This window comes from Mustelus asterias, chromosome 22 (genome assembly GCF_964213995.1).
Source record: "Mustelus asterias chromosome 22, sMusAst1.hap1.1, whole genome shotgun sequence".
NCBI lineage: Eukaryota > Metazoa > Chordata > Chondrichthyes > Carcharhiniformes > Triakidae > Mustelus > Mustelus asterias.
The window spans coordinates 78,761-102,765 of NC_135822.1; the positions used below are offsets into that span (position 1 = coordinate 78,761).

The 24,005-nt window shown below is 44.6% G+C and overlaps 1 protein-coding gene across 1 annotated transcript; it reads left to right on the top strand.

Annotated features, from left to right (window-relative positions):
- The first annotated feature begins 756 nt into the window (after positions 1–756).
- Positions 757–15,812, top strand: ubxn10 (UBX domain protein 10). Its single transcript, XM_078238452.1, has 2 exons — positions 757–877; positions 14,913–15,812. Exon 2 carries the CDS (start codon positions 14,928–14,930, stop codon positions 15,741–15,743), a length of 816 nt encoding a protein of 271 aa, XP_078094578.1. The 5' UTR covers positions 757–877; positions 14,913–14,927; the 3' UTR covers positions 15,744–15,812.
- Positions 15,813–24,005: the final 8,193 nt, after the last annotated feature.

Consider the following 24,005-nt stretch of genomic DNA (forward strand, 5'->3'; position numbering starts at 1 on the left):
TCTGCACCTATCCAGAATCTCCTGACATATCCTTTCCTCCACTTCCCGTGGGCTGTTGGGTGGTCTGTAGTACACCCCCAGCACAGTGACTGCACCCTTCCTGTTTCTGAGTTCCACCCACAGCGACTCAGTACATGACCCCTCTAAGTTGTCTACCCTCTGCACCGCGGGAATATGCTCCTTCCATGTACGTCATCCATGTACAGGGAGGCTTTGACCTGCGTGCCTCCGCCGCCTGGGATTGTAACCCCTTTGATACCTGGGTCGTTTCTGAGGGCCTCAGCAAAGGGTTCAATGCAACACACAAAAAGGGCGGAGGAGAGAGGGCAGCCCTCCCTGACTCCAGACCTGATCTGAAACTTATCTGATTCCCACCCGTTGATTGAAACAGCGCTACTGATGTCTGTGTAGAGCAGTTGGATTCAATTGCGGATTCCCTCCCCAAAGCCCATTTTGGAGAGCACATCCATCATGTAGCTGTGCGATATTCTGTCAAACGCCTTCTCCTGGTCTAGGCTGATGAGGCAGGTGTCCACCTGCCTGTCGTGCACGTAGGCGATCGTATTCCTGAGTAGCGCGAGGCTATCAGAGATCTTCCTGCCGGGTACAGCACAGGTTTGATCAGGATGGATCACTAACCCCAGAGCAGACTTGACCTGGTTGGCAATGACCTTGGTTAGAATTTTATAGTCCACATTCAATAGTGAAATGGGTGGCCAATTTCTAATTTTTTCCCTTTCCCCCTTCTGCTTGTAGATGAGGGTAATGATGCCTTTCCTCATGGATTCTGACATGCTGCCTTCCAGAAGCATACTCTCGTATACTTCCAGCAGGTCCGGGCCGGTCAAGTCCCACAACGCCGAGTATAACCCAGCCGGTAAGCTGTCGCTTCCGGGAGTTTTACCCTTCTGAAAGGACTCGACGGCCTTTGTCAGCTCATCCAAAGATACCGGTCTGTCCAGGCTCTCCCGCTCGCTGTCGCCTAAGACCTGCGTGATTAAAGAATTGGGCATATTGAAATCAAACACAGTCAAACCTCAGGCAGGCCAGATTTGACTAGGGTCAAATATACAAAGACACAGAAACATGTCTGGGCACGTCCCATCAATCACCCATCAAAGATCATCGCACTCGACTGAAACCCAGCAGGAGATCATCGCACCCCATTGAAATGCATCAGCCTATTGTTAGAAGGCCAGGTCGGCCAGACTTTGTCACCGAGAGTTCCTGCAGTTATCTTATCTGGCAACAGGTTACATATGTCAGAGAAAGGAACTAATGAAAAGTGGAACTTTTTCAAGGAACAAATACTGGATGTCCTTGATAGGTATGTCCCTGTCAGGCAGGGAGGAAATGGCCGAGTGAGGGAACCATGGTTCACGAAAGAGGTGGAATGTCTTGTGAAAAGGAAGAGGGAAGCTTATGTAGGGATGAGGAAACAAGGTTCAGATGGCTCGATTGAGGGTTACAAGTTAGCAAGGAATGAGCTGAAAAAGGGGCTTAGGAGAGCTAGGAGGGGACACGAGAAGTCCTTGGCGGGTCGGATCAAGGAAAACCCCAAGGCTTTTTACTCTTATGTGAGGAATAAAAGAATGACCAGGGTGAGGTTAGGGCCGGTCAAGGACAGTAGTGGGAACTTATGTATGGAGTCAGTAGAGATAGGCGAGGTGATGAATGAATACTTTTCTTCAGTGTTCACCAAGGAGAGGGGCCATGTTTTTGAGGAAGAGAAGGTGTTACAGGCTAATAGGCTGGAGGAAATAGATGTTCGGAGGGAGGATGTCCTGGCAGTTTTGAATAAACTGAAGGTCGATAAGTCCCCTGGGCCTGATGAAATGTATCCTAGGATTCTTTGGGAGGCAAGGGATGAGATTGCAGAGCCTTTGGCTTTGATCTTTGAGTCCTCGCTGTCCACGGGGATGGTGCCAGAAGACTGGAGAATGGCGAATGTTGTTCCTCTGTTTAAGAAAGGGAATAGAAATGACCCTGGTAATTATAGACCGGTTAGTCTTACTTCGGTGGTTGGTAAATTGATGGAAAAGGTCCTTAGAGATAGGATTTACGACCATTTAGAAAGATGCGGATTAATCCGGGATAGTCAGCACGGATTCGTGAAGGGCAAGTCGTGCCTCACAAATTTGATAGAATTTTTTGAGGAGGTAACTAAGTGTGTTGAGGAAGGTAGGGCAGTTGATGTCATATACATGGATTTTAGTAAGGCGTTTGATAAGGTCCCCCATGGTCGGCTTATGATGAAAGTGAGGAGGTGTGGGATAGAGGGAAAGTTGGCCGATTGGATAGGTAACTGGCTGTCTGATCGAAGACAGAGGGTGGTGGTGGATGGAAAATTTTCGGATTGGAGGCAGGTTGCTAGCGGAGTGCCGCAGGGATCAGTGCTTGGTCCTCTGCTCTTTGTGATTTTTATTAATGGCTTAGAGGAGGGGGCTGAAGGGTGGATCAGTAAATTTGCTGATGACACCAAGATTGGTGGAGTAGTGGATGAGGTGGAGGGCTGTTGTAGGCTGCAAAGAGACATAGATAGGATGCAAAGCTGGGCTGAAAAATGGCAAATGGAGTTTAACCCTGATAAATGTGAGGTGATTCATTTTGGTAGGACTAATTTAAATGTGGATTACAGGGTCAAAGGTAGGGTTCTGAAGACTGTGGAGGAACAGAGAGATCTTGGGGTCCATATCCACAGATCTCTAAAGGTTGCCACTCAAGTGGATAGAGCTGTGAAGAAGGTCTATAGTGTGTTAGCTTTTATTAACAGGGGGTTGGAGTTTAAGAGCCGTGGGGTTATGCTGCAACTGTACAGGACCTTGGTGAGACCACATTTGGAATATTGTGTGCAGTTCTGGTCACCTCACTATAAGAAGGATGTGGAAGCGCTGGAAAGAGTACAGAGGAGATTTACCAGGATGCTGCCTGGTTTGGAGGTTAGGTCTTATGAGGAAAGGTTGAGGGAGCTAGGGCTGTTCTCTCTGGAGCGGAGGAGGCTGAGGGGAGACTTAATAGAGGTTTATAAAATGATGAAGGGGATAGATAGAGTGAACGTTCAAAGACTATTTCCTCGGGTGGATGGAGCTATTACAAGGGGACATAACTATAGGGTTCGTGGTGGGAGATACAGGAAGGATATCAGAGGTAGGTTCTTTACGCAGAGAGTGGTTGGGGTGTGGAATGGACTGCCTGCAGTGATAGTGGAGTCAGACACTTTAGGAACATTTAAGCGGTTATTGGATAGGCACATGGAGCACACCAGGATGATAGGGAGTGGGATAGCTTGATCTTGGTTTCAGATAAAGCTCGGCACAACATCGTGGGCCGAAGGGCCTGTTCTGTGCTGTACTGTTCTATGTTCTATATAAGTGACAGCACAGAGACGGACACCTGGGAGCGGGCCCTGGTGTCCTGTCAGGCAGACATCAAGAAGCCTACTGGGTATTGGGACCCCCTCTCGGGACCTCATTGGCTGGAAGCCAGAGAAGTTTCTGGAAAAGCGGGGAGGGAGGGGGATAAAAGTACGCCTCTCAGACACACCGGCAGCGAAGACTCAACGAGGGAAGTGACCTTGACTATCTGGAAGACTGACCTTTTGGCTAAGATGAAATATAGATTTGCTGTCCTGCACTTGATAGTGAGGTTACATTGAGGTTTCATTTGAAGCAATTTTTAAAAATGGCATCTAGGCCTTTTGGCTAAGATGCAAATGAGATCAAGCACTGGAGGGGATGCAATGCCTGCTCCCATCAACTTGGATCATGTAGATCAAGCCCAAGACAGGAAGCTGCCAGCCTGTCTTGTCAGCTTGGATCTGTAGTGTCTCACTGGTTGAGACTTTGATTGGACATAACTAAAAAAAGACTGACCAGAGAAGGAAGGAAGAAGCTGCCATTGAGACTCACCTTCATGCTGATGGAGCAAAGGGACTCAGAATCGGGTCTGCAGTTTAACCAAACCATCTTTGCGGGAGTACACTTGAATGTGGGGTATCCTCTTGTTTTATTTGGGTAATTTAAGGGTTAATAGTATTACTATTAATAAATTTATTGAACCTTTACTTGTCCATCTTGCAAATAAGGGCACCGGGGTAAAACTTTTGAGTAAGTAAATTGATCGAAAGTATCTGAGGTTTTACAGGTACACACAGTAAGAAGTCTCACAACACCAGGTTAAAGTCCAACAGGTTTATTTGGTAGCAAAAGTCACTAGTTTTACAGGTACAACACAGTTTTCTAATTTACTTGTTTCTTGGCAGAAAGTTTTCAGTCAGTCCAGTTTTCATTTAGACTTGTATTTGCATTTAATGTACCTCCTTATTCTTAGCATTTTTCAGTGTGATTGTTATTCATTATTGTCCAAGTGTTTTTCCCTCTTTCACTCAAATTGTCATTGTTGGGGCTTGCACGTACATGCTGACTGCTGGCTTATCAGATGTGCTTTATATATCAGCTGTCTCCATAATTCAGCTCAGGCTTGACAGAGGGCCAAGGTTTTGTGTTTGCTTTTGTTGTACCTAATTGACACTTGTGCTTTATAGTGGGACATCAATAATTTTTAACAAAAGCAAATTAGTAAACACTGATGAAGAAGCAAGACAAGTTCATGTTTTAGATGTAATACTTCATCAGACATGAAACATATTCGGGCGTGATTCTCCCGGCCTGCTGCGCTGCTCGAGCAGCACAGCGGGCTGGAAAATATCAGTGGGGCGGAGGAGGGGGACAGGGTGGTCAGTAGCAGGATTCGCGACCGGTGTCCAGCCGATCTCAACTCTTCCAGGCCCTTTATTTAAGCATAATTACCTCAGGCTGGAAATCAGTGCGGGGCTGATTGCAGTATGGAAATTGACATTTCCATTTCATTAGCGAGTCCTGGACAGTGTCGTCCAGGCTCATAGAAATCTTTCTAAACATAGAAACTAGAAGGAGGAGTAGTCCATTCGGCCCTTTGAGCCTGCTCCGCCATTCATTTTGATCATGGCTGACCATCAAATTCAATATCCTGATCCCCCCTTCCCCCCATATCCCTTGATCCGTTTAGCCCCAAGAGCTATATCTAATTTCTTCTTGAAATCAGACAACATTTTGGCCTCAGCTACATTCTGTGGTAGTGAATTTCACACATTCACCACCCTCTGAGTGAAGAAATCTCCTCAACACAGTTCTAAAAGGTTTACCCCTTAACCTCAAACTATGACCATCGGGAACATTCTTTCTGAATCTACCCTGTCTAACATAAGAACATAAGACATAAGAAATAGGAGCAGGAGTAGGCCATCTAGCCCCTCGAGCCTGCCCCGCCATTCAATAAGATCATGGCTGATCTGACGTGGATCAGTACCACTTACCCGCCTGATCCCCATAACCCTTAATTCCCTTACCGATCAGGAATCCATCCATCCGCGCTTTAAACATATTCAGCGAGGTAGCCTCCACCACCTCAGTGGGCAGAGAATTCCAGAGATTCACCACTCTCTGGGAGAAGAAGTTCCTCCTCAACTCTGTCTTAAACCGACCCCCCTTTATTTTGAGGCTGTGTCCTCTAGTTTTAACTTCCTTACTAAGTGGAAAGAATCTCTCCGCCTCCACCTTATCCAGCCCCCGCATTATCTTATAAGTCTCCATAAGATCCCCCCTCATCCTTCTAAACTCCAACGAGTACAAACCCAATCTCCTCAGCCTCTCCTCATAATCCAAACCCCTCATCTCCGGTATCAACCTGGTGAACCTTCTCTGCACTCCCTCCAATGCCAGTATATCCTTCCTCATATAAGGGGACCAATACTGCACACAGTATTCCAGCTGCGGCCTCACCAATGCCCTGTACAGGTGCATCAAGACATCCCTGCTTTTATATTCTATCCCCCTCGCGATATAGGCCAACATCCCATTTGCCTTCTTGATCACCTGTTGTAACTGCAGACTGGGCTTTTGCGTCTCATGCACAAGGACCCCCAGGTCCCTTTGCACGGTAGCATGTTTTAATTTGTTTCCATTGAGATAGTAATCCCATTTGTTATTATTTCCTCCAAAGTGTAGAACCTCGCATTTCTCAACGTTATACTCCATTTGCCATATCCTCGCCCACTCACTCAGCCTGTCCAAATCTCTCTGCAGATCTTCTCCGTCCTCCACACGATTCACTTTTCCACTTATCTTTGTGTCGTCTGCAAACTTCGTTACCCTACACTCCGTCCCCTCCTCCAGATCATCTATATAAATGGTAAATAGTTGCGGCCCGAGTACCGATCCCTGCGGCACGCCACTAGTTACCTTCCTCCAACCGGAAAAACACCCATTTATTCCGACTCTTTGCTTCCTGTCGGATAGCCAGTCCCCAATCCACTTTAACACACTACCCCCAACTCCGTGTGCCCTAATCTTCTTCAGCAGCCTTTTATGGGGCACCTTATCAAATGCCTTTTGGAAATCCAAAAACACCGCATCCACCGGTTCTCCTCCATCAACCGCCCTAGTCACATCTTCATAAAAATCCAACATGTTCGTCAACCACGACTTTCCCCTCATGAATCCATGCTGCGTCTGTATGATCGAACCATTTCTATCCAGATGCCCTGCTATCTCCTCTTTAATAATGGATTCCAGCATTTTCCCTACGACAGACGTTAAGCTGACCGGCCTATCACTCGACAAACACATCACACTCGCTGACAGCAGACAAATCCCAGCAATGGTGTCCCCGCAGAACTTCACACTGTCCACATGCGGATTGACAAAGCCAGTTTTATCGAGATCCAGCACATGTACCATTGAGAGCTGGGGGACCCCTGGGGGGAAGGCAATATCCCGCAATCTCTGCACAGTAGCCCTGTTATGACACCAGGCTAAAGTCCAACAGGTTTATTTGGTAGCAAAAGCCACGAGCTTTCGGAGCGCTTGCTGCTCCTTCGTCAGGTGAGTGGGAGTTCTGTTCACAAACAGGGCATATAAAGAAACAAACTCAATTTACAAAATAATGGTTGGAATGCGAGTCTTTACATTATTTTGTAAATTGAGTTTGTTTCTTTATATGCCCTGTTTGTGAACAGAACTCCCACTCACCTGACGAAGGAGCAGCAAGCGCTCTGAAAGCTAATGGCCTTTGCTACCAAATAAACCTGTTGGACTTTAACCTGGTGTTGTGAGACTTCTTGCTGTGTTTACCCCAGTCCAATGCCTGCATCTCCACATCATAACCCTGCTATCCCACGAATCAGCCTGGTAAACCTTCAGCAAGGACATCCTTCCTCAGATAAGGACACCAAAACTGCACATAACACTCAAGGTGTGACCTCATCAACACCCTATACAATTGCAATAAAACATCCCTATCCCTATACTCAAATCCTCTCGCTATGAAGGCTGACATACCATTTGCCTTCTTTACTGCCTGCTGTATCCGCCACTTACTTTCAGCAACTGATGCACGAGGACATCAAGGTCTCGTTGAGTATCCACCTCTCTCAATTTACACCCATTCAACTAATAATCTGTCTTCCTATTATTGCTACCAAAATGGATAACCTCACATTTATCCACATTATACTGCATCTGCCATGCACATGCCCACATACTCAGCCTGTCCAAATCACGCTGAAGCATCTCTGCATCCTCATCACAGCTTACCCTCCCATCCAACTTTGTATCATCTTCAAGTTTGGAGATAATACATTCAGTTCCCTCTGCCAAATCATTAATCTATAATGTGAACAGTTGGGGTCCTAGCACAGATCCCTGTGGAACGTGTTGTCATTGACTGCCAATCAGAAAAAGACCCACTTATCCTCGCTAATGTGTCCCACCCCATCGGGAGAGGTTACCACCAGCAGGGATCACGTATGGTCCCCATAAACAGACTCCAGGCATGATCACCTTGCTGGGTGGGACAGAGGCCATTAAAGTCCTCTCGGCAGATTGGAGCTAGGTGGTGCCCCCTTAGTCAGTGCCAGCCTGGCACACTGGCAGTGCAAGTGGGTGGAGCCTGAGGGAAAGGAGCTACTGGGGGCAGGGCCAATTGTAGGTGGTGGTGGAGGGGGGGGGGGGTCAGCTGTGCACTCTGCATTAGGGATCGGTGGGGGTTGGAGGGAGGGGGTGATCGGGACTGGCCATGGGGAGGGGGAGGTTCGGCTGGCCATAGGGGGTGGGGGAATCACAGAGGCCGGTGATCAGGAGGCCGGCAATGGCAGGGCCAGTGTGTATGCGCCAATCTCCCCACTGATAGATAGGTGCATGCGCAGTGGCCCACACAGCACCTTGGTGTTGGTCTCTGGGTCAGAATAGTTCTCCCCTCCCCTGGCGGGAATCGTGTTACAGACACTGTGAAGCAGAGTCCCGGAGACTCATTCCACTTAGCTCGCCCAAAGAACGGGCAGGAAAAACTCCCGTCGGGCGCTTAGTTTTTTTGGGAGAATTGCCCCCATTCATCTCCTTCCAGCCCACGCTGTCAGTATATTATTTTGAAACCTGTTTTGGATGGAGTAGGAATGGACAACTAACCAGTGTAGTCTCTCATTATAAAACAGCAAAAACTTTTCAATATTGTACTATTAAAGTTCCTTTTGGTACTTTTTTGTTGCACTGCCAATTTATATATATTCTAAAAATTTATAGCTCACCAAGTCAGAAACTGTCTTCACCCTGTCCTTAGCTATATAAGAGTTCTGAACAGTATCCAGTCATTTATGATTGTGATTATTTCATAGAACATAGAATATTACAGCGCAGTACAGGCCCTTCGGCCCTCTATGTTGCATCGACCAGTGAAACCAATCTAAAGCCCATCTAACCTACACTATTCCAATATCATCCATATGTTTATCCAATGACCATTTAAATGCCCTTAATGTTGGCGAGTCCACTACTGCTGCAGGCAGGGCATTCCACGCCCTTACGACTCTCTGAGTAAAGAACCTACCTCTGACATCTGTCCTATATCTATCACCCCTCAATTTAAAGCTATGTCCCCTCGTGCTAGCCATCACCATCCGAGGAAAAAGGCTGTCACTATCCACCCTATCTAATCCTCTGATCATCTTGTATGCCTCTATTAAGTCACCTCTTAACCTTCTCTCTAACGAAAACAACCTCAAGTCCCTCAGCCTTTCCTCATAAAACCTTCCCACCATACCAGGCAACATCCTAGTAAATCTCCTCTGCACCCTTTCCAATGCTTCCACATCCTTCCTATAATGCGGCGACCAGAAGTGTACGCAATACTCCAAGTGCGGCCGCACCAGAGTTTTGTACAGCTGCAACATGACCTCCTGGCTCCGAAACTCAATCCCTCTACCAATAAAAGCTAACACTCCGTACGCCTTCTTAACAACCCTATCAACCTGGGTGCCAACTTTCAGGGATCTATGCACATGGACACCCAGATCCCTCTGTTCATCCACACTACCAAGTATCTTACCATTAGCCCAGTACTCTGTAATCCTGTTACTCCTTCCAAAGTGAATCACCTCACACTTTTCTGCATTGAACTCCATTTGCCACCTCTCAGCCGAGCTCTGCAGCTTATCTATGTCCCTCTGTAACCTGCAACAACCTTCCGCACAGTCCACAACTCCACTGGCTTTAGTGTCATTTCCTATAACTATTTTAGGGCATGAGTCTGGAAACTAAACTGGGTCATGTGCAGTTGTTTCTATCCGTTCTTTTGATTCTCAGTGCCAAAGTTACTGTGCCATTTTGTCTTTCTGAAATCTTAGGTAAAATGTATAAAAATGTATGCAATATGTATACAAAACTGTGCAAAATATATTAAATATATTTAAAGCTTTTTATCTGTTGCTTGAAGAAAGGGCTGGATTCCAGCCCATACTGATGAGATGTAGAGTCAGAGAGTCATAGAGGTTTACAGCATGGCAACAGGCCCTTCGGCCCAACTTGTCCATGCCACCTTTTTTTTTAACGACTAAGTTAGTCCCAATTGCCCGTGCTTGGCCCATATCCCTCAATGGCCATCTCACCTATGTAACTGTCTTAACGCTTTTTAAAAGACAAAATAGTACCCGCCTCTACTACTACCTCTGGCAGCTTGTTCCAGACACTCACCACCCTCTGTGTGAAAGAATTGCCCCTCTGGACCCTTTTGTATCTCTCCCCTCTCACCTTAAACCTATGCCCTCTAGTTTTAGACTCCCCTACCTTTGGGAAAAGATATTGACTATCTAGCTGACCAATGCCCCTCATTATTTTATAGACCTCTATAAGATCACCCTAAACCTTCTACACAACAGAGAAAAAAGTCCCAGTCTATCCAGCCTCTCTTTATAACTCAATCCATCAAGTCCTGGTCGCATCCTAGTAAATCTTTTCTGCACTCTTTCTAGTTTAATAATAACATTTCTATAAAAGGGTGACCAGAACTGTACACAGTATTCCAAGTGTGGCCTTACCAATGTCTTGTACAACTTCAACAAGACGTCCCAATTCCTGTATTCAATGTTCTGACCAATGAAACCAAGCATGCCGAATGCCTACTTCACCACTCTGTCCACCTGTGACTCCACTTTCAAGGAGCTATGAACATGTACCCCTAGATCTCTTTGTTCTACAACTCCCCCCAACGCCCCACCATTAACTGAGTAAGTCCCACCCTGGTTATCACCAAGCCACTTTTGTAGCCATTTGGTGACCTCACCCTGGATCCCGTGTGATTTAATCTTATGCAACAACCTACCATGCGGTACCTTGTCAAAGTCCATGTAGACAACATCAACTGCATTGCCTTCATCTACCTTCTTGGTTACCCCTTCAAAAAACTCAATCAAATTTGTGAGACATGATTTTCCACTCACAAAGCCATGCTGACTGTCCCTCTGACTGCCTGTAGATCCTGTCTCTCAGAATACCTTCTAACAACTTACCAACTACAGATGTGAGGCTCATCGGCCTGTAGTTCCCAGGCTTTTCCCTGCAACCCTTTTTAAACAAAGGCACATTTGCCACCCTCCAATCTTCAGGCACCTCACCTGTGGCTGTCGGTGATTCAGATATCTCTGTTAGGGGACCTGCAATTTCCTCCCTAGCCTCCCACAATGTCCTGGGATACACTTCATCAGGTCCTGGGGATTTATCTACCTTGATGCACTTTAAGATGGATTGCGCCCATCTCTTGTGGATCCGCACATAAATGACCTTGTTGATCCTTAAAAGGCCCTACTCTCTCCCTAGTTACTCTTTTGCTCTTTCTGTATTTGTAGAAGCTCTTTGGATTCTCCTTTGCCTTATCTGCCAAAGCAATTTCGTGTCCCCTTTTTGCCCTCCTGATTTTTCTCTATACTCTTCAAGGGATCCACTTGATCCCAGCTACCTATGCATGTCATGTGCCTCCTTCTTCTTCTTGACCAGGGCCTCAATATCCCGAGTCATCCAGGGTTCCCTACTTCTACCAGCCTTGCCCTTAACTCTAAGAGGAAAGTACTTACCTTGATGTCTGGTTAACACATATTTGAATGTCTCCAACTTACCAGATGTCTCCTTGCCTGCCAACAGACTCCCCCAGTCAGCTTTTGGACATTCCTGTCCAATACCATCAAAATTGGCCTTGCCCCAATTTAGAATTTTAACTTTTGGGCCAGACCTATCATTCTCCATAGCTATCTTAAAACCAATAGAATTATGGTCACTGGTCCCAAAGTGATCCCTCACTAACACTTCTGTCACTTGTCCTTCCTTATTTCCCAAGAGGAGGTCAAGTTTTGTCCCCTCTCTAATTGGGTCATCCACATACTGAATGAGAAATTCCTCCTGAATACATTCAACAAATTTCTCTCCATCCATGCCCCTAATACTATGGCTTTCCCTGTCAATGTTGGAAAAGTTAAAATCCCCTACTATTACCACCCTCTTTTTCTGGGAGCTATCTGTAATCTCCTTACATATTTGCTCCTCAGTTTCCTGCTGACTATTTGGGGGCCTATAGCACAACCCTATCAAAGTGATTTCCCCCTTCTTATTTCTCAGTTCTACCCATATAGACTCAGTGGCCGAACCCTCGGATATATCCCCTCTCAGTACGGCCGGGATGCTTTCCCTAATCAAAAGTGCAACTCCCTCTCCTCTCTTACCTCCTGTTCTATCTTTCCTATAACATTGAGCTGCCAGTCCTGTCCAACCCTTAGCCATGTTTCAGTAATAGCTATAATATCCCAGTCCCATGTATCCATCCATGCCCTGAGTTCATCTAACTTGCCCGCATTGAGATAAATGCAGTTTAATCTGGACTTCCCTTGCTCTCCTACTCTGCTTTTGCCTGACCTGTCTAGTACTAGGATTACTGACACTGCCTTTACTATTTAATGTGCTCTCTTTAACTACTGTGCTGTCCTCAATCTTCTCTTCTGTCTCCCCACTGCTTTGGGTCCCACTCCCCTGCCAAACTAGTTTAAACCCTCCCAAGTGGCTCTGGCAAATCTCCCCGCCAGGATATTAGCCCCCCTCTAATTCAGGTGTAACCTGTCCCTCTTGAACATGTCACCCCTTGTTCAGAAGAGATCCCATTGATCCACAAATCTAAATCCCCGCCCCTCTGAGAGTTGTTGTCAGGGTCCCTAGTCTTCAATATATATATTGATTGCGACCTTACTGAGCAGGACACAACTTTATAATTTATAAAAGATACAAAACTTGAAAACTTGTGAACTGTGAGGAGGATAGTGCATATCAAAAGGATAGAAAACAAGTTGGTAGAACAAGCAGACATGGCAGAGGAAATTTAATGTAAAGAAGTGTGAAATAATTCACGTGGGTGGGAAGAATGCAGAGTTAATATAAAATAAAGGCAGTGGAGAATGCAGAAAAGATTCACGAGACTAGTTCAAGCATCAGGAAGTTCAGTTACATGGATAGATTGGAGATGTGGGACTATTCTTCTTGGGGAAGGTTGAGAGGAAATTTGATAGAGATATTCAAAATCATGTCTTCATATCTTTTCTAAAGTGTAGTGCCTGGAACAAGACACAGTACTCCAGTTGAGGCTAAACAAGTGTTCTATAGAGGTTTAATATAACTTCCTTGCTTTTTTTACGCAATGCCTCGATTGATAAAGCCCAGGATGCCATATGCTTTATTAATTATGCTCTCAACCTGTCCTTCCTCTTTCAATGATTTATGCAAATATACACTCAGGTCCCATTACTCTGACACCCCCTCTAAAATTAAACTCTTCACTTTATATTATCTCAATATTTTATATTTCCCTCTGCATTCTTTCTACCAAAAGGAATCACTTCACACCTCCGTGCATTCAATTTCCTCTGCCACTTGCCCACAATTTCCAGCAACTTGTCTATGTTCTTTTGAAGTTCTGCAATATATTCCTCAAAGTTCACAATGCTTCTAAGTTTCTTATCACCGTCAAATTTTAAAACTGTGCTCTGTACACCAAGGTTAAGTCATTTACATATATCAGGAAAATCTCATGATGGGGGAGAATCTGGAGAATTTAATTAGATTTACATTTATTTAAATTAATGGAAACCAGGTGGTTGCCCACAATGGGGTGAACCTGATTACATTGTCGACAAGGGGCAGCAAAAATCAAAGGCATGATTCACAATTTCTGGGTTTCACCGGTTGAACCCCACTGGTGATCTTGCAGACAGAGTGCGAGCTCAAGATCCCATCTATAGGGGGCGACTTTACCACTTTTTTAACGTGCTGGGCAGACTTGAAACTGGGAGAGTTTCAGGTCTGTTTTTTGGGTGTGTTTTCAGGACCCCCACACGCACTCTGCCTGCAAAAATATCAGCAAGTCTGTTGCTCACTGCAGAAGCCTGTGGGCAGGGCTTAATGCACCCAAAAGCCAGTAGAGGGAGATAGTGCACATGTGCAGCCTCCTGATGCTGCATATGCGCATTAGCTGCAACAGTGGTCTGATAGAAGAGAGAGCTATCAGGCCCCTGCTAGTGCAGCAGCCTGAAGCAGCTCCCCACCCCCTGCAGTCGCGGGGGCCTGTGGCCCGAGATGCAGCCACCGTTGACGCCCCCCCCACCCCCCTCCCCGGCCGCCCAGACTGATCACAGACCCGCCGCCCTCCCCCACCGATCGCAGACCCACTGACCTGCCCCCCCCACTGACCCCTGCAGAATGGCAGCAAGCCCCCCCCCCCCCCCCCCACCCCCCACCCCCACCACCACTGATAGCTGCAGAGTGGCAGTAGGCCCCCTCCCCCCATTAGCCCCACCCCCGGCACTGCTTGGTGGGCATTGCCCAGGTGCCGGTTCTGGCACTACCCCAGGGGCAACACCCTTGCCCTCCCCGGGGGACCTCAATGGCCTCCGGTTCCACTGGTGAGGCCAAGTCAACTGCTTTCCGTTCATGGGGAGCGTGTCTATTCCTCGTCGGCAAGAACGTTTCCCGGCAAGGTCATAAAGTAGGGCGGGGCCCGGACGATTGAATGCCGGGCTTGCTAAGCAGATGAAAAATAGCATTATAATAAATTTCCATAGATTAACTACCTCCTGCCCATTTCCAGCGAGAGGCTGACCGCGCCGCAAATCCAGCACTCGTAAAATAGCGCCGCTCACGAAAACCGGTGCCAATCGCGCTAAGCACCTTACGCCTGACTTTACCACAGCGTTGCTCCTGAAAACGGGTGAAACGCAACGGTGAAATCGCCCCCATAGTGTCCCATCCTGTTGAATTGGGCTGCAATTGCAGGATATTGCCTATGGGGGTGCTTCACTCCAGTTATAGGCATTGTCCCTGTGCTGGCTGGTTTTGCTTCCCTTTAAAATGACTTGAATTAGGGTCTAATATCGTTCCCTATTTTTTCTGAAAAATATTTCACATCACATTTATTTGGTTTGAATTTCATCTGCCATGTATTCATTGGAATATGATAAAGCATTTATATATTTGCAAATGCTATACTTAATCCATTCTTGCATTTGTTTACAGTTATAAAAGAATGAAATGGCAGCTGCAGAACCAACAAGTAGGCCACCCTCAGGATCCAAAAGCATTTCTTCTTTTGATCTTCATGTACACCACGTTATAGAGCCCAAGACAAGCACCATGAATGTTCCAAGGCCTAAGTCTGCAAAAGGTCGTAGCCGCCCTAATTCTGCTTATATTCATAGTCCAGAGACTTGTTCGTATCCCATTCCTGTTCCGTCTGCCTTCAGTGATGCAGGTAACGGTCCTTCAACGTCACCTTCTCTGTTACATCCTCCCACAAGGATCACTCGAATGACTAATGAAAATGTCCCAGAACTTCTCCATCAAATTCCATCAAGGCCATCCTCATCTTTAAATAGGTACAGAGTTCTACCTTCGATTGGAAGGAGAGAATCCAGTGATTGTGAAATAAGGACTATAGAACAACAAACCAATAGACTTAATCTGCAAACTGTCCTTGAACAAAAATTGAAATCAAGCAAGGAAAATAAGCCGTCACTCTCTAAATCCAGCACTACAACCTCAAACATCCAATCATCTCAGAACCAAGCAGCCGCTTTATCCGATGAACCATCAGAATCCGAGCCAAGATTGCAACTTGCCGTGAGGTACCCATCAGGACAGAGATTTGAACGCTGCTTCAGGCCTTCAGACACACTACAAACAATTCTGTCTGTGGCTGAATGGAAGAGCAATGCTAACTATGGTAACTCTGTGGTTGAAACCATGGATGTGCCTCGGAAAAGCTTTAGTGACCTGTCAAAGACCCTGGAAGAATGTGGAATTCAAAATAAATCAGTTCTTTGTATCCTACAAGATGAAGATGATTAGTACTTAATGTGTGATGGCGACTGTCTCCTTTTTTTCCTATTGTGAAATGAAGGAGGATGTCAAGAATATATTCACTACACATTTTTGTCAAAATTCCAGTTTAATTACTAAGGGCCAGATTCTCCGATCTCGTCTGCATCTAGGTATAATGAGTGTAAAATTCGACGCCTATTGAGACAGTGAAGAAACCCCAAATAAAAGAAAAATTCATGGATGGTCAATCTTTCCTCTCTGGATCTCCCACTCTCTTGTGAGACAACCCCAAATGCTGAATAAGAATTTAACGGAGAGATTTAGTGTGGACCCTTGATTTCCCTGCAGTTAAAAAAGCTGTATACGTATTCAATTACTCGGCCGCCACAGCTCTTTGGGGTAAAGAAAAATTCACAACCTTCTAAGGAATCTTCACCTGTCTCTTGAATGGGCAACTCTTTATTCTGAAACTATGTCCCCGAGTTTTGGACTCCCATGATTCGATGCACCTTTTCAGCATCACCCCCTCTTATGAATCTTATTTGAATCTCATTCTTCTAAAAGCCAATGAGTACACATTGACCTGTTCAAATTTGCTTCCGTTGCCATCCTCTTTATCCCAGGATTACCTGCAATGCAAGCATATCCCTACTTAAATAAGATACCCAAACTGTATACTCTCTCTTCAATGCCCTACACAATTTGTAGCAAGACTTTCCTGCTATTAACCGCTTGCAATAAATGGCAACCTTTCATTTGCTTTCCTAATTACTTGCTATATCTGCATGCTAATGTTTTGTGATTTATTAGCCCCGTTATACTGCAGCATTTTGTAGTTTCTTTCCATTTAAATCACACTTTGCTTTTCTACTATTTTTACCAAAATGGATAACCACACATTTTCCTACATTATCTGCCATCTGCCAATTTTTGGCCTATTGACCTAACCTATTATTATTCATTTGTAGATTTTTTGTGGCCTTCTCACAACTTGGCTTCCTATCTATATTTGTATTTCACGAATTTGACTAAAATACATGTGATTTATCCATCCGAGTAATCCATGTGAATCGTAAATAGTTGAGACCAGCATTGGTCCCTGTGACACCTCACTGCGGGAGGACTGTGGGAGGAAACTGAAGCACCTGGAAGAAACCCATGCAGACACACGGAGAATGTGCAAAATCCACACAGTTGCCCAAGGCCAGAATTGAACTCAGGTCTCTGACTCTGTAATGCAGCAATGCTAACCACTGTGCCCACCCCAGTGGTTGTTTTAATTTAGAACATGGAACATTACAGCGCAGTCCAGGCCCTTCGGCCCTCGATGTTGCGCTGACCTGTGAAACCAATCTAAAGCCCATCTAACCTACACTATTCCAATATCATCCATGTTTATCCAATGACCATTTAAATGCCCTTAATGTTGGTGAGTCCACTACCTCTTGATTTTCTTCTATTAATGGGATGAATTCAGTATTTTTAGTAAAGACAGATGAAATACTGTTCAAAATCTCTGCTTATTCCTTGTTATTAATTCCCTGGTGCAATCTTAAGAGGCCAATGATTTTCTTAGCTACTCTCATCCTTTTTAATATTTTGATGTTTGCTCTAACCATTTCACAATGCAGTCAAAGTCCAATCTGATCATATGAAATAGTGATCAAAACATGGAATATTCTCACAAAATGGCAAAGTGTCAGTTTCTGATTAAAATCTGACATCTTTCCCCCAAAGAAGCAGCCAGACTCTCTTTTCAGATCTTCTGACACTTTGTCATAAGAAGCAGGGGGGAAGTGAGTTTTGCACCATCATTCTTGAAGGATGGGACCCAAAAACAATAGCAAGCTCAGCTCCAGTGATCGGAAAGCCCCCTCCTCCCTCCCCCTCCCTGTACAGACATAAGGACACCTAACCGCACACTTCCCCCAGCCATCAATGCCAGCAATTCCACCCCATCATCATCACCCTACCCCCAGCCCCACCTCTTGGCAGTGCCTTCTTCTGTAAGTGCCAACCAGGAAATTTGAGCCAGGGGCACTGTCCTGCCAGGTCCTTGATGACCTGGGGGCTACACTGGCCGCCCCGCTCCTGGAGTGGTCACCTCGACAGCTGGAGAGTAATAGTGATTCCCGCTGGCGTGACATCATATTGGAGGGGGGGGATTATCTAACAGCTACGTTAGATATGGCATCATGCCATTTAAATCTATTCAAATTGATGGTAGTCAGGTTCACACCCTTGCTGGGAAAGTTAGCAGCCATAATGGGCATTGATTAGCTGCAGCAAGAACCTGTGACAAAAAGGACCATTTAAATTGTGGGGTAGGCTAACTTGCTTCTTTCACCACCAATTCTTCCCCTCCTCCCCCCACTACCACCATTTAAAGGGAACATAATTGATTAAAAAGATAGATTTTCATTTAATTTGGACATATGACTGCCTTATAGTTTAAGATTTCTCTTCCTTCTTTTCAATATGTAGATGGACAAATTAGTATTTAATACTTTTAACTATAATAGTGCACAATTAAAGAACAAATTTCTAATTCTTTAAATATTCATAGATCTTTAAAATAAATTTGTGTGTGAAGTGAATATTACTATATTTTGAATCTACTCGTCATAAATCATAACATGGTTATATTATGACATTTTCACTATAACCTTCCATTTTGTCTGCATGGCTTGTGTTCCTTATAGCACTGCGTTTTACATACACAACAGAACTAGAAAAATGATTGTTCTTTAAATAATTTAATTTGTTGTGTTGACTTAGATGGAGTTTATGTTCAAATCCATAACAGTTTTAAAATCCTTCACATACAGGCATTGCAAATGATGTTTCCCGAGTTGCATCTTGATCGATTACTTCCTGAATTCAAAGACTTTCATTAAACGCTACATGGCTGCTCCTGATCGAGTGAAACTTCACTCATGGTATTTTTAGTTGTGATGTTTTTGTACGAAGCTACTTTTAGAAGCCATTGCATCATCTCAAGAAAATACTAATACCACTGAACATTTTGATCCATTTAGAATATTGGTTCTGGATTTCATTAATGTAAGCACAATGCACGCATGTGAAATACCAAGTAACTATACAGTGAAATCAATTTACTTTTTGCATTGAAATATAAACAGAAAAATATTGGAAATATTAAGCAGGTCAGAAAACAGCAAAGGAAACAGAGTAATGTCCCAAATTGATCACTTTTGTCAGAATAGGAAAAGTTAGACACGTATATGTGGTTTAAAGCAAGTGCAGAGGGTGGGGGGATGGTGGAAGCGAAGGGAACAAGAACAGGTTTACAATAGGATGGAAGACTTGAGAGATTTATTGAATGAAAGTGATGAAGCAAATGGGAAGTGAGGTGGAGGTTACAAATGGGAGAAGAAAACAAAAGATAGGGCGAGAGGAACCGTAAATTATAACAAGAGAACATTTACAAATATGTGCTGTGGAAAATTTGAAGCAGTGGTTATGATTCCACTGCTTTATCTTTTTTGCCTAGAGTAGCCAACCCTTGTTGACTATATAAAACTTGTCTAGTTAGTCACATGTATTTCTAGAATTAGCTTATATGATTACACTTATCTGGACCAGCTTTGTCTTAAGCAAACACAAGTCAGAGGTTGGAATACAGGTGTAGATTTTACAATTTAATATCCCATTGCTGAAATTTACACTGTGAATGACTGTTGGGATTTGGAGTAGAAATCAGTACACTAAATTTACAATCTGTGCATCGATATTCATAGGAATGGCAAATTAGGAGTGGGAAAGCCATAATTTCTGGTTACATTCAATTCCTGTTTAAAAAGAAAGGCCTCAGGAATGCTAATTAATAACATTTATTCCTGATGGCTCTAGCTCAGACTAATATTTGCATTAGAGAAACAGTTTTGACAGCAAAGACTCATGAAATCAATTTATAATTTCTTAATATTACATTAATGATTAATGCTGCATCTGCTAAAATTCTTCTCGGTTGCTTCGCATTTAATTTAATTCAGATTTATTTGTATAATTGTGTAACATAGTTTAAATACTAAAGCAAAAATAACTTTCCATTATCTGAGCACCTGTTTAATTCTCAAATTTTATTGAAATCTTTAGAAAAATCACCAGGAATTAAGCTTATGTTTTAACTGATTTCATTTGATAACAGCGATTTTTCTAGTGGTTGAATGATGTTTCTGGTTTAACCAATCATTTTTTCAAAAAATAAAAGCAACATGAATTGACTTTTTATGTCTTACCTTTAAATCCATTCAGGGACTGTATATTACAACCTGCAGTAATATCTTTATTTCTTATTGCGATCTATTTCAACTGTCATCCAGGCAAAGGAATAAAGGGGCAATTTCTTTTAAAATGCAGGGATTGTACCAAATGGTGCAACAGGCAAAATGCAATTCCTTCTTTCCACTAGACGGTAGCTCTACTTGTGGATTCCAATATGAAATCCATTTAATCAGTTCATTTTTTTTATTTTTCACTGGATATGGGCATTACTGACTAAGGCAGCATTTGTAGTGAGCTGCTTTCTGCTGCAATTCATGTGATGTAGGTATACCCACCATGCTGTTAGAGAGGAAGCTCCATTTCTTTCAGACCTTGTAGCAACTGGTACATTCAGGTCATTTCAGAGGGCATTTAGAGTCAACCACATTGCTGTTGGTCTGGCGCCAGCCCAGGTAAGGCCGGCAGATTTCCTTCCCAAAAGGACATTAGTGAACCAGATGGATTTTTATGATATCAATTCAAAGCTACTGTTGTCTTACTATGTTTGCTTAATACCGATTTACCAACCTCTCACAGGACTAGTAAACTGTACCTGAACTGCATAGGATTATTCAGCAGACAGATTTACAATAAAGATTCAACAGGAACGTATATTTGTAATTCCTGCACACCATATACAGCTAACTAAATTGAAAATTATTCTGCACAATGTCTGCTAGTCACATGGTTTACATTCGGGCTACTTATTGTATATTCTGTCTTGAAGTGACATCCCAATATCCAAGATAACATTATACAGATTGAGTGAAAATGCATATAGATTAGGGTGGTTGTAAAACAATTTACTATAGAAATTCTGTTCTAATGTTTAAGGATGTTAGAATCTTTAAAATGCAGAGTTGGGCACCCCCGGCCCAGAAGATGGATCAACACCATTACATTTTTTCAATCCAGCCCTTGGGGAGATTTTAAAATCTGGTCCAGCCCCCCACATTCTACAATCTGGGCCAGGTGCTGACATGTTCTGTTGTCTGAGCTTCGGCCGCAATAACAAGAAGCCCAGATTTTGGGGAGAAAGGCAGGCCTGAAATCACAGAGTGCAGGGAGGGGAGTGCTAGTTTCTGGCTGCTGATTGGGTGGTGAGGAATGAGCATCCTGGGGCAGGGGAGAAAGGGAGCAGGGCTTGTGGCTCCATCAATGGCTCTTCCCACTACCCATCTCAACTCCATTGGTGTCCCAGAACAGGGCTTCGCCCCTGCAAATCCAGGCCCAGCTGCAGCCTCAGACTGGGAGTTGGGCCAAAGCCTTCAGGAATCATAGTGGAGGACATGCCCCTGTCTACATCAATGGGGATGAAGTGGAGATGTTCAAGAGCTTCAGGTTTCTGGGTGACCAGATCAGCAACAACCTGTCCTGGTCCCTCCACACTGTCACTACAGTTAAGAAAGCTCACCAACGCCTCTACTTTCTCAGGAGGCTAAGGAAATGCGATATGTCTGCTACCACACACCAATTTTTACAGATGCACCATGGAAAGCATCCTTTCTGGATGTATCACAGCTTGGTATGGCACCTACTCTGACCAAGACTGCAAGAGTTATTTGTGTAAAGTCAAAGCTCATGGGATTGCAGGTCATCTCTTGAGATGGATAGAAAACTGGCCAGCAGATAGGAAGCAAAGAGTTGACATAAATGAGTCTTGTTCTGATCGGCAGGCTGTGACTGCATTATATATTAATGATTTGGGAGAGGGAACTAAATATTTTTTCTCCGAGTTTGCAGATGATACAAAGTTGGGTGGGAGGGTGAGCTGTGAGGAGGATGCAGAGATGCTTCAGCGTGATTTGGACAGGCTGAATGTGTGGGGCATATATCTAGCAGATGCAGTATAATGTCAATAAATGTGAGGTTATCCACTTTGGTAGCAATAATAGGAAAACAGATTAGTAATTGAATGTGTGTAAATTGAGAGAGGCGGATACTCAGCAAGACCTTGGTGTCCTCGTGCATCAGTCACTGAAGTAAGTGCACAGGTACAGCAGGCAGTAAAGGAGGCAAATGGTAAATTGGCTTTTATAACGGCGGGATTTGAGTATTGAGGAATAGGGATGTTTGCTGCAATTGTACAGGGCATTGGTGAGGCCACACCTGGAGTACTGTGTGCAGTTTTGGTGTCCTTACCTGAGGAAGGATGTTCTTGCCGTAGAGGGACTACAGCGAAGGTTTACCAGGCTGATTCTCGGGATGGCAGGTCTGTCCATGAGGAGAGACAACGTCGATTAGGATTATATTCAGTGGAGTTTAGAAGAGTGAGGGGGGATCTCATAGAAACTTATAAAATTCGAACAGGATTAGACAGGGTAGATTCAGAAAGAATGTTCCCGATAGTGGGGGAGTCCAGAACGGGAGGTCAGTTTTAGGATAGAATCATAGAAACCCTACAATGCAGAAGGAGGCCATTTGGCCCATCGAGTCTGCACGTACAACAATCCCATCCAGGATTTATGCCCGTAGTCCCACATATTTACCCCGCTAATTCCTCTAACCTACGCATCCCAGGACACTAAGGGACAATTTAGCATGGCCAATGGACCTAACCCGCACATCTTTGGACTGTGGGAGGAAGCCGGAGCACCCAGAGGAAACCCACGCAGACAAGGGGAGAACGTGTAACTCCACATAGTGACCTAAACCAGGAATCAAACCCAGGTCCTTGGAGCTGTGAGGCAGCAGTACTAACTACTGTGCCACCATTTCACCCATGGGTAAACCTTTTAGGACCGAGGTGAGGAGAAATTTCTTCACCCAGAGGTTGGTGAATCTGTGGAATTCACAATCACAGAATGCAGTTCAGGCCAAAACATTATCTAATTTCAAGAAGAAATTAGACATAGTTCTTGGTGCTAAAGAGATCGAGGGATATGGGGGGGGGGGGTGTGGGGAGAGGAGGTTGGTAGTCAGGATATTGAACTTGATGATCAGCCATGACCCTAATGAATTGTGGAGCTGGCTCAAAGAGCCTGCTCCTGCTTCTAGTTTCTATGTTTCCATGAGAACGTATGGATGCATCAGTTATGAGGAGAGGTTGAAGAAACTTGGTTTGTTCTCACTGGAACAATGGAGGTGGAGGGGTGACCTGATAGAAGTCTACAAGATTATGAGAGACATGGACAGAGTGGATAGTTAGAAGCTTTTTCCCAGGCTGGAAGAGTCAATTACTAGGGGGCACAGGTTTAAGATTTAAAGGAGATTTTTTACACAGAGGGTGGTGGGTGCCTGGAACTCGTTGCCAGGCGAGGTAGTGGAAGCAGATACGATAGTGACTTTTAAGGGGCGTCTTGACAAATACATGAATAGGATGGGAATAGAGGAATATGATCCCCAGAAAGGTAGGGGGTTTTAGTTAAGTTGGGTAGCATGCTCTGTGCAGGCTTGGAGGGCTGAAGGGCCTGTTCTTTGTTCTTTGTAACGTAGCCTAGTTCACCAAGCAAACCAGCCTTCCATCCATCGACTCAGTCTATACTTCCTGCTGCCTCAGAAAAGCAGCCAGCACAATCGAGGGCCCCATGCACCCCAGACATACTCTCTTCCATCTTCTTCCACTGGGAATAAGATACAAAAGTCTGAGGACACGTATCATCCGATTCAAGAACAGCTTCATCCCTGCTGCCATAGACTTTTGAATGGACCTACCTTGTCTTAAGCTGATCTTTCTCTGCACCCTATGATTGTAGCACAGTTCTGCACCTTCTCCCCTATTACTCTATGAACGATATGCTTTGTATAGTGCACAAAAAACAATACTTTTCATTGCATACAAAGAACAATACAGCACAGGAACAGGCCCTTCGGCCCTCCAAGCCCGCGCCGCTCCCTGGTCCAAACTAGACCATTCTTTTGTATCCCTCCATTCCCACTCCGTTCATGTGGCTATCTAGATAAGTCTTAAACGTTCCCAGTGTGTCTGCCTCCACCACCTTGCCCGGCAGCGCATTCCAGGCCCCCACCACCCTCTGTGTAAAATACTTCCTTCTGATATCC